Here is an 11,900-nt window from a genome sequence, read left to right on the forward strand (position 1 = left end):
TTTAAAATTAAATTAAATAATCAAACAAACAGTGGTAATCGCTTTGTCGATTTATGATTTTTTTTTTTTGTTTTTCTTTATTTTTATTTTAAATAAATTTATAGGATTGATTGGAAAAGATAAATATTTATGCAAATCTTTTCTAAAACTAAAATTATTATTATTGTTATTATTATTAAATATTAATTAATATTTGTGTATGGTTTTTTGTTTGACCAATCAATTATAACTTAATGTCTCTTCGATTGTGCCTATATTGTTGTTGTTGGATGCATTCATCAGGGCATATTCGGCGAGATACGACTCTTTGATCATTTGATCGAGTTGGATCGGTATGGTTTTACCGGCTTGCGATAGTCTTGAATAAATAACATAGAGCAGTTCCTCGGGCAGATAACGGAAGTAATCGATATAGCTAGAGATGTCCTCAACGATCTTCTCGACACATAGATCGCGCAGACTCGATACCGTTTGTTCAGGTGTGAAACTATATACATCATTCATTCGTTTGCTCTTTGAATATCCACCCAATATATACATCTTTCCATTATATACCCATGCACTATGTAATTGCCTACAACAAGGTGAAATTGCTGATTCAATCTTTGGTGATACCCATCTCATCGTTCCTATAATAGCAATTTAACAATATTAATATCACTCCTTTTACCATGGTAACAATAACTAACACTTTTAATATCTATTCTTACTTGTATTTAAAATATATAAGTCATTTAGTTCTTGGTGTTTTCCCCAACCTCCAAATACTATCATGCTCTCACCGATTGCAACGGCGGTGTGTAGTTGTCTTGGCGATGGACAAACACCGGATGTAGGTGGCTGCGACCATTCCAATGTGTCAATGTCTAAAATATATACTTTGTTGTCTTTTCGCTTGTCGTTTGATCCACCGAATGCAATCACCTTTTTTCCAAAGCTGCACATGGTGTGACACCATCTCTCCGATGGTGGAGTGCCGAGCACTTCGTGTTTGGTCCAACGCAGTGTTGTAGTATCGAGTGAGAAGAGCTCGTTCGAGTATCGCGCACCACTTCCGCCAAACAGAATCATCTTCTTGCCGACGTTGCACACCGAGTGTGAGGAGCGAGCGGATGGCGCTTCGCCCTTTTGCTGTGGTTCGCTCCAAGTCAGTGTTTTCAAGTCGAGCACGTGCAGATCGTTGAGACACTTTGATCGGTATCCTCCAAAAACAAACATCTTATCATCGATTATAATGGCGCTGTGACGGTAGCGACCCATTGGCGACACACCCTTTGTCTTTACTTCCACCCAGGTGAAGGTGTCCAAATACATAAAAAAGAGATCGTTCAGTCCCGACGATCCATCGGGTGTTCCACCAAAGAGGATGAGAACATTTTTATATAGACAGGTGGTGTGTCCGTGTCTCTCGATTGGAACACAGCCAGCATTGAAAGTTACCTGTTGATCTATATCCATTGGTTTCCAATTCGAGTTTGTACAGGTGATAGTTGCTGCTGCATTGGTTGGTATCAGTTTCCAACCATTTGGAACTACATTTTCATCTTGTGGAATTCCCATCTTTGTTGTTTCAAAGTGTTTCTATTATATATATGTATATGTATGTATAAGTTTAAGAACTATAACTATATTATTATTGGTTGGTTGCTCCTTCTATATCTGAGCAATTGTAAGTTGGTTGCTATGACAATGACTACCAAAATGATTCGATATTGCTATCTATGTATGTAGGTCGATGTTGATAAAATACAATTATTTAAAAATGTTGATTGCTGCCTCCTACTATACTATACTTCTACTTTTCTAAATAATATTAAATAATAAATAAATAGGATTATTAATAACTAAACTAAACAAGACTGACAACTTTTACTATTCTCCACACTATAGAATCATCATCATCTTTCAAATGTAAATCAATGAATAGTTGGTTGGTTGGTTAGAGATGAAAAAAAACAGGCTATTATTGTATTGAGTCGAGACGTGAATATAAAGATGTTTGAAACTTTCTTATTTAAAAATTGATTGTTCACAACTAAAGTTATTGTTTTAGTTTGTTTGTATGTTTGTTAAATTGTGAGAATATAATTTTGGAAGGATTGGAATTAATTTCCAAACTTTGAAAGACAACAGAAATAGTGACAAGCAACAGTATCAAAACAACAACATCATGTTAAATTGAATAGTTTTTTTGAGAGAATTAAAATCAATTGTCTTAAAAACAAATGCAGTGTTGGAAAGAAATGTGATAGGCAACCAGAGATTAGAGATCAATGGGTAATATTTTTGTTGAGTGCAAATATGTGAGATACACTCAATTATTATCATATATATTGTTTAATAATTACAAAGTAGATGGATTGAAAGAGTGTGAGAATAGATAGTGGGATAGTTGGATGGATTGTGGTAGGTTATTGTTGTTGTTGTTGTTTTTGTCTTGTGACATCGATGTTGAGAGTTAGAAAGAGGAAAGGTTTTGTGTGTATGTGAGTGTTAGTGAGTTAGTGTGCAATTGGAATTGGAGTGTGTGTGAGGTTGATAGTAACTGAGTGTCATTACATATCAATAACTGAACACACAAGTTTTGTATAGGTTTAGTGGAATATATGAAATGTATTCACATATTGTTTTGTTTTTGTTACTGTACTGTAACAAATAACTAAATGGTAATAGTTTTAGTTTGTTTTAGTTATTGTGGGCAATAACAAAAGCAATAAAATTAAGTAGTAATAACCAACAACTTCGACTAATAATACCAACATACACACCTGGAATTCAGTAGTACCAATATGGAGCAACATGTTCCAACCACATACAAATGATGATTTTTCACATACACACACAAACACCCACCTATATGCATATCACACACTAACACACTAACACACAAAGCAAACACTCTTAATTAGATGTGAGTGATACTGATTGAAATATTTGATTTGAAAGAATTTGTTTTTTTTGTTTTTTTTTTATGTTGATCGAAAACACATAACATATGCCATTGCCAAATTAAATATATACAAGTGGATATTGATTTATAATTAAATATAGAAATAAATTAGTTTGTTTCAAAAAAAAATATGCTTTGCAAAATAAAATAAAGAGTTGGATATTTCAAAAATTTAATTTTGTGACAATTCTGAATTTGAAAGGCAAACCTAGGTTTTTGTTTTTATACTATTACATTTGATTGACGTATATTATAACTAGTCAATTTAACTAGTTGGAGAATTGTTTGATGAATGTAGTCATTATCATATATACAATAGAATCATATGCACTGTCAAACAAAGCGAGATAAATGATTGAAAAAAGGTGTGAAAATACATTATTAAATTTGGTTGGTTGGATTGAATTGATGACTTGGTTTTATTTTTTAATTTTTTTTATTCTTATTATTTATTGTCTATCGATGATGTATTATTAATTTTTAATTATTTATTATTATAATAATTGTGGATTGTGATAATGAAAAGTCTGTAGATTTATATATCTATGTTTAGAATGATGCCAAATGGAAATGATCTTTAAAAATCTACTTTTTGTATATTAATAGAAATTGCTATCGCTAAATAAATATACAACAAATAATTAAACACAATTTAAATCTAAAACAATTATTATTATTATTATTATTATTATTTTTGTTTATTTGTTTGTTTGTTGTTCATCTCTAATATATAACCAATAATGATGATTGCTTTTGATAACAATCAAAAAGGTGTGCAATCTAAACTTACCAAAAAACAGTTTTATGTTAAATTACTGATTTTATTTATTCCAAACTATGAAAATAATATTAAAAAAAAGATATTATTTTTATTATTCTATTGACTTGATTTTTTATTTATTAGTATTTAATTATATATGAGATAAAAATTATTCTATATGTTATCCACTTAGGATATTGAAAAAAAATAATTAAATCAAAAACGAAACATTAAATGGAAAGAGATGGAAAAAGTAAATTTGTAGATATTCTATTTTGTGTGGGTGTAAGTGAAATTGTTGAAAGTTGACAATGACTAAATCGATTTGTTAAAATACTAAAGAGTTGAGTTGTATGTGTTTCGCAAATTGAGGTGCTTATTGTGAACTACTCGTAGTATTCCACTCTAATTATTGACATACACTTGTGTGCACACCGCAAAGACAGAAATTCAAACATCTGCAGCTAATATTAAATATTTCGAAATATAGTAGTTGTATGTGAGAGTTGAATGTCTATGAATTTTCGCGAGTTGTAAAATAAATAGTGAGATCGATGAAGATGAACGATATCGATGTGTAAATCTAATGGAGTGAGTGTGTGGTTGGTTTTACATCTACTGTTTATGATGTTGTAGTTGCAATGAGTGCAAACTAGAACACTACATTTGATTATTATTATTATTATTGAAAAATTAAAAAAATAGATAGTGAATTCAACACTTTATCAATTTTTATAGCTAAAATACAAATAAATTGTTTTTCATATGACATTGAAAGTGTGTATGTGTGTATGTACATCATCTGTTTTTTTTTTTTTGATTTGATGTATTATTGGGTGTTGTCATATGATTGAAAAAACGAAATATTTAATATAATTGATCAACAAAACCTTTTATATTATATTGATTGTGTGTGCCAATTGACTATATATATATTTTTATATATTAAATTGAAAAAACAAGTATAGCACAACAAGGAACAATATCATTAAACTTTGTTTATTTTTTTATTGTTATCCATACCAAAAATGAAGGTTGCAAAGTATTGTTGTTGGGGGGGTATTATTATATGTATCGACTGTCTATTTCTCTCTTTAATTTTATAGATAGTATGTTTGTTTGTTATATTATTGTTGTTGGATGATAAATTAGTTAATTAGCTAATTGTCAAGTCTGCTAATTTATCAATTGATTAAATGATTGAATATTCATCAAAAGATACAAAATACTTTCCACTCACCAATAAGGTAAGGTTAGTCGTTATTGATAGGATTCGATTAATAAAAAACAAAAACAAACAAAACAAGCAAGTATATATTAATAATATTGAAAAATGGTAATCCTACCTTTACAAATGGAAAGTATTTTTGTTTGTTATTATTATTATTATTATTACTATTACTATTACTTCTACTGATTGATTGTTACTCTTTTGAATGAGTTGGTTTTGATTTGTGTCATTAGTATATTGATTGATTAATGGATTGATTGATTGTTGGTTGAAGGTTTAAAATTGTTAAATGCTGAAATGAAATTAGGAGAGTTTAAAACAATTTAACTATATATAATATATAAGAGTATATATGTATAGTTGTAAAAACATTCAAATTTGACCAAATAATATTTTCAAAGACATATGGAAATCCAATGGTCTTTTACCATTTAACCGTTTTGATAATGAAATATTTACAAATCCAAACGGTTTTTTACGATTGATACCAATAGTCCTTAGTTAGTATTATTATAACGAATGGTCCTCTGTTTAGCGAGCAAAAACAACATTGATTATGACTTGTTTTTACATCTCCAACACTCTCATCTCCAGCCAAACAAATCAACCCAAGCTTTTGATTGTGTAATTGGTTTACATATGCATATTTCATTCTTTTAGTAACATTTGACAATAACAAAAAAAAAAAAGTGTTTATTATAAATTTGGAATGACAAAGTAGAAATTTTAACATTTCTCGCTAGATTTGATTTGATTTGATTGTATTACGAAGTATATGTATATACTCATTTAATAATAAATAGTAATAATATCAACAACAATAATAACAATATTAACAATAGCAATCATTAAATAAAACAATCTATTATTATTTTCATATTGACATTGTTTTTACTTACTTTAATTGTTTCAGAGGAAATCCAATCAATCAAATCTTTAAATTGGTTTCAAACTTTTTTTTCAGGTTTTTATTTACAAATAATCGAGATTCTATATACAATTTATTGTTGTTGTTTCTTTACCTATATTATTTTACATTTAATAAGTAGTAGGTAAATAATCTGGTCTATGTTTGATTATTACTGATAGTATAATAATTCTGCTGTTGTTGGTGATGATGATGATGATATAGTTTAAACAATTGTTTGATTTAGTCTAATATACCTTGTACCATCAATCACAACCACCAATTAATCTATTAAAACATACATACAATGATTTATTTGACTACTCTTGGTAAGATGTCAAAGTCTATTTCCACTTCTTATTACTCTTTTTATTGAATATTATAATACTAAAATGGATTATTGTTATTTCTATCAATTGTTATTATTATTATTATTATTATTATTATTATTGTTGTTGTTTTTATCTACTATTGATTTACTCCACTTTATCTATTAAACAAATACTATTTACAAGTTTGGAAGTTATTTATTATGATTTAAAAATATATACAAAATATTATTATTAAAAAGCTATTTACATTGAGGAGGACCTACTATACAATATTATTATTATTGATAATTGGTTATTATTATTTTTTTTTTGTTTGTTTATTGTTGTTTTAATAAATTATGATTTAAAGATTCTATCTTGTGAAGGCAGTATTATTATGATTGGAATTGCAATGATATTAACTGAATGATTTACGGTGTTGTTTCGGTGTGGTTTATTTCATTTTCTCATCCCATCATTCATCATTGAACTTTACTGTCTTGTAAGTATGTACGTATGTAAGTATTGTATGAATGCTATTTGATTAAAAATGGACAATATTGTATTGTTGTTTGTTAATCTAATAAAGATTATTACTAGTACTGGTTGTCTTGTGTCGCAGGTTCTGCTTGCTTGCTCGGTGATTTTGTTGTTCCTGTATTTTTTCTTTTTAAAACCAAACCTGAAGTGAAAATTTTAATTAAATTTAAGATGAACTGTGTGTGTGTTGTTTGTTGTTTTTTAATTTAATTATTTTTATGCTTTTTATAGAATAAAATTTAAAAAGGCAAATTATTTGAATAAAAAAATAAAAATAAAAAAAAAGATTAAATTATGAGTGTTTTTGTTCTTATTTATTTATGTGTGAGTGATGTGAAGTCAGTGTGTGTCGGTGTGTGTTTGAACTTCAATTGTTAGAAACTAGTATTTTAATTGTTGTGTGTGCAAAAATCTATTATGTTTTTAAAAACTAAAATAATATAAATAATGTATGTATAGGTAAAGAATATTTTCTTGTAACAATTGTTAAAATTTAATAAAAGGAATTGTACTAATTTTAATTTGAAATGGAATTAAATTGAATAATGATGATTGCAATAACACAAAAACAAAAAAAAAAAAAAAAAAAAATCTAAACCCATTAATGCAATTCCACCTTTGAATGAGAACAACTTTATCCAAAAGTGTAAATGGATTAATATTTTGAGCACGACACTCTGGTTGATCTCTGATTATTCGAAATTCAACCATCAGTGTTTTAAATTGCAAACATTTTTTTGCAACCAAGCTTAAACAAATCGGGATGTTAAAAACAATATCTTTTTTAATTTCTCTTTTCAAACTGTTGATGATCATTTTGATGACCATAAACTTAAATCCAATCGATCAAACTCTCTGCAAGGAGCTTGAACAATAAGAGATCTTAAAAAAGATAAAAAAAAAAAGTAAATAGAATATTCATTTTTGTAATAAAATTAATTGAAAAAAAAAAGATTTTAAAATCACGATTAGTTTTTGATTGATTGTTTTTTTGTTGATTAATTATTACAAAAATGAAAAATAGATTATTCAATTTTCATAATTATAACAAATATTTATTCAATTTTGGTAGTAGTAATAAATATACAGATGTTATCTTAAATAGAAGTACTAATAGTACAATTAGAAATTATAATGTAAACTATCGTCGACTTACAACAACCCTCAACAATGATTGTTATTATATTAATAATGGTAGTAGTTTAAAGTCAATAGTTGGTAGATCTACTGGTACCGACTCTTCTTCTTGTTCTTTGTCGAATTTTAGATATTTTTCAAGTGTGGGTAAGACAACGCACACTAAATTAAAAGAAACTATATATGCACTGTCGAGTGGTGCAGTAAAGAGTGGTGTTGCTATAATCCGTGTTTCAGGTCCACAATCAATGACAGCACTACAACAACTCACACGGAAAGTACTAGTAACCAATTCATCGACATCAACAACAACAACAACAACATCGTCAGATTATAATATTGTTCCGAGAATGACCGTTCTTTCAAATTTCTATGATCCAACGTCTGGCGAGCAATTGGATCGTGGAATGTATGTCTGGTTTCAAGGTCCCAATAGTTTCACAGGTGAAGATGTTCTGGAGCTGCATATTCACGGTGGACGTGCTGTCATTCACGATATGCTAGAGGCACTCTCGAAAGTGGATGGTCTGAGGATGGCAGAGCCCGGTGAGTTTACAAAGCGTGCCTTTGAGAATGGCAAAATGGATTTGACCGAAGTCGAAGGACTGGCCGATCTTCTCGATGCCCAGACCAACCAACAGCGAAAGATTGCACTTCAACAGATGCAAGGCTCCATTGGCAAGTTGTATACAGAGTTGCGCGACCAGCTAATCAGGGCATCGGCATACATGGAGGCATACATTGATTTTGGCGACGATGCAGAGATCGAACCGGCGGTAGTCGAGCAATCGAAACAGCGAATCATCGCGATTCGCAACAAGATAATGAAGCATCTCACCGATGGCAAGAGAGGTGAGAAACTTAGAGACGGTGCAACGGTGACAATCATCGGACCACCCAACGCAGGCAAGAGTTCACTCATCAACCTGCTGGCGAATAGGAGAGCATCGATTGTCTCACCGATCGAAGGAACCACCAGGGATGTAGTAGAGGTGATGTTGGATATCGGTGGATATCCTGTGATCCTAGGTGATACCGCTGGAATCAGAGAGTCGACCGATGTCATTGAGCGTGAAGGTGTATCGATGGCACGCGATAGAGTGTTAAACTCTGAGATCACACTTTGTGTATTCGATTGTAATGCACTCATCAAGAGTAATGGAAAGATAGAACCAATGCTATTGGATCTCATAGACTGCAATACAATATTTTTATTCAATAAGATCGATTTACTTCTTGACGACGACAACAACAACAAATGGAAAGAAACAAAACAACAGATATTACAACAAATATATGAAGCGATAAGACAACAACCTCTAAGACAATCACTCTTCAAAGTAAACAATGTATTTTCATGTGAACTTTCGTGTTCTAATCAAACAGGTATAAAGGATCTACTTTCAAGAATTGAATTGTATTTGAAAGAATTGTAAGTACTATAGATTAAATTAATTTTATTGTTGTACATAAAGTAGACTTATACATTAACATATTACATCTATTTATATATCTATTTAGATTCGAAATTAATGAGAAAGAAGCACCATTGTTAACAAGAATGAGACATAAAGAACACTTGATCAATTGTGTTGAATCTTTAAATAACTATTTAGAATACTGTGATACCGATGTTGTCATTGCTTCAGAAGAATTGAGAAGTGCAATAAGATCAATAGGTTCAATAACTTATCATGTAAATGTTGATGATCTTTTAGATGTTATTTTTAAAGATTTTTGTATAGGTAAATAAGATATTGGTTCAAAGTAAAGTAAATATAATTATAAATAAAGAAAAAAAGATATATTTATTTTAATTATATACAAAGAAAAGGTAAATTATTTTTATTTAAATGATTTTGTTGATTTTTAACAATTTGTATGGAGGAGTGAGTGGAGTTGATGTTTTGTTTAAAACCAATCTATTATAATTGGTTGTTAATTGTTTAGTCAAGTTCATCAACTGAACCACTCTTCTTTCCACCATCAGTTGGCATTCCACCTGGCATACCACCTGGCATTCCACCTGGCATTCCACCTGGCATACCACCTGGCATACCACCTTCACCACCTCCTTGTTGGTACATCTTGGTCATGATTGGGTTGACGATGGACTCTAGCTCCTTCATCTTGTGGTCAAATTCATCCTTCTCTGCGGTCTGATTGGAATCTAACCACTTGATGCAATCTTCGACGGCAGTGTCAATCTTGGATTTGTCATCTGGGTCCAATTTGGATGAGATGTTCTCTTCTTTGAGACTACCACGGACAGAGTATGCGTAGTTCTCCAACTTGTTCTTGGCTTCGACCTTGTCTCTTTGAGCTTCGTCTTGAACCTTGTACTTCTCGGCGTCGGCAACCATCTTTTCGATTTGTTCCTTTGTCAAACGACCCTTATCGTTGGTGATAGTGATCTTTTGGACTTTACCGGTGGACTTGTCCTCAGCGGATACATTCAAGATACCGTTGGCATCGATATCAAAGGTCACTTCAATCTGTGGGACACCACGTGGAGCTGGTGGGATACCGGACAACTCGAATTTACCGAGAAGATTGTTGTCACGAGTCATCTGACGCTCTCCTTCGAATACTTGGATCAATACACCCGGTTGGTTGTCAGAGTAGGTAGAGAAAGTCTGTGACTTCTTGCATGGAATGGTGGTGTTTCTTGGGATCAAGTTGGTCATGATACCACCGGCAGTCTCCAAACCGAGAGAAAGTGGAGCGACATCGAGCAAGAGCAAGTCGGCAACCTTCTCACCACCCTCATTCGAAAGAATGGCAGCTTGTACTGCAGCACCGTAGGCAACGGCTTCGTCTGGATTGATGGATTTGTTCAACTCCTTACCGTTGAAGAAGTCTTGGAGCAACTGTTGTACCTTTGGAATACGAGTGGATCCACCGACCAACACAATATCGTTGATGGCACCCTTGGCCAACTTGGAATCCTTGATGACCTTCTCGACTGGCTCGATACATCCACGGAACAAGTCGGCATTCAACTCTTCGAAACGAGCACGAGTAATGGAAGTGTAGAAATCGATACCCTCAAAGAGCGAGTCGATTTCCACTGAGGCTTGAGTGCTCGACGAGAGAGTTCTCTTGGCACGCTCACAGGCAGTTCTCAAACGACGCAAAGCTCTCTGGTTGGACATCAAATCCTTCTTGTGCTTACGCTTGAACTCCTCGACAAAGTGGTTGACCATACGATTGTCGAAATCCTCACCTCCCAAATGAGTGTCACCAGCAGTTGCCTTTACTTCAAAGACACCGTCTTCGATGGTCAACAAAGAGACATCGAAAGTTCCACCTCCCAAGTCGAAAATGAGAATGTTTCTCTCACCGGCACCCTTCTTCTCGAGACCGTAGGCAATAGCGGCGGCAGTTGGCTCGTTAATAATACGTTGGACATTCAACTTGGCAATGACACCGGCATCCTTGGTGGCTTGACGCTGCGAGTCATTAAAGTAGGCTGGCACGGTAATGACAGCGTTGTTGATGGTCTTTCCAAGGAATGACTCGGCGGTTTCCTTCATCTTTAAGAGCACCATCGATGATATTTCCTCCGGTTGGAACACCTTCTTCTCTCCCTTGAACTCGACTTCAATGAATGGTTTGTCACCCTCCTTCTGTATGACCTTGAATGGCCAATGTTTCATATCGGATTGTACGACGGAATCGGAGAACTTACGACCAATTAAACGCTTGGCATCGAAAACTGTATTGGTTGGATTCATAGCGACTTGATTCTTGGCGGCATCTCCAATCAATCTCTCTGTATCTGTAAAGGCAACATACGATGGTGTTGTACGATTACCTTGATCATTTGCAATAATTTCTACTCTATCATTTTGCCAGACACCTAAATAGTTTAATTATAAATAATATTATTAATATTTATTCTTTTTATCTTTTTATTATTTATTATATTTATTTACTTACCAACACAAGAGTAGGTTGTACCTAAATCAATTCCAATGGAAGACATTTTATCTATCTATCTATCTATTTATATTTTAAAAAATGTATATTATTAAATTTATTATTTATATTTATTATATAAA

General features: G+C 32.0%; 4 protein-coding genes across 4 annotated transcripts; 2 read left to right on the forward strand and 2 right to left on the reverse strand.

Annotated features, from left to right (window-relative positions):
• Positions 1 to 219: 219 nt before the first annotated feature.
• On the reverse strand, positions 220 to 1,560 carry PPL_03553 (Kelch repeat-containing protein; the record flags this gene model as incomplete). The annotated part of the gene is made up of 4 exons (XM_020574482.1): positions 220 to 629; positions 711 to 924; positions 1,064 to 1,202; positions 1,313 to 1,560. 4 exons carry the CDS (start codon positions 1,558 to 1,560, stop codon positions 220 to 222), a joined length of 1,011 nt encoding a protein of 336 aa, XP_020435524.1.
• Positions 1,561 to 1,701: 141 nt separating this feature from the next.
• PPL_03554 (uncharacterized protein) lies at positions 1,702 to 5,793 on the forward strand (the record flags this gene model as incomplete). Its single annotated transcript, XM_020574483.1, has 3 exons — positions 1,702 to 1,723; positions 4,257 to 4,287; positions 5,745 to 5,793. The coding sequence occupies 3 exons, from the start codon at positions 1,702 to 1,704 to the stop codon at positions 5,791 to 5,793; spliced, it is 102 nt and encodes a 33-aa protein (XP_020435525.1).
• Positions 5,794 to 7,712: 1,919 nt separating this feature from the next.
• Positions 7,713 to 9,589, forward strand: gtpbp3 (tRNA modification GTPase; the record flags this gene model as incomplete). Its single annotated transcript, XM_020574484.1, has 2 exons — positions 7,713 to 9,268; positions 9,358 to 9,589. The coding sequence occupies 2 exons, from the start codon at positions 7,713 to 7,715 to the stop codon at positions 9,587 to 9,589; spliced, it is 1,788 nt and encodes a 595-aa protein (XP_020435526.1).
• Positions 9,590 to 9,782: 193 nt separating this feature from the next.
• PPL_03556 (Hsc70 protein) lies at positions 9,783 to 11,824 on the reverse strand (the record flags this gene model as incomplete). The annotated part of the gene is made up of 2 exons (XM_020574485.1): positions 9,783 to 11,698; positions 11,779 to 11,824. 2 exons carry the CDS (start codon positions 11,822 to 11,824, stop codon positions 9,783 to 9,785), a joined length of 1,962 nt encoding a protein of 653 aa, XP_020435527.1.
• Between the last annotated feature and the right edge of the window lie 76 nt (positions 11,825 to 11,900).

This window comes from Heterostelium album, assembly GCF_000004825.1.
Source record: "Heterostelium album PN500 unplaced genomic scaffold PPL_contig6, whole genome shotgun sequence".
NCBI lineage: Eukaryota > Evosea > Eumycetozoa > Acytosteliales > Acytosteliaceae > Heterostelium > Heterostelium album.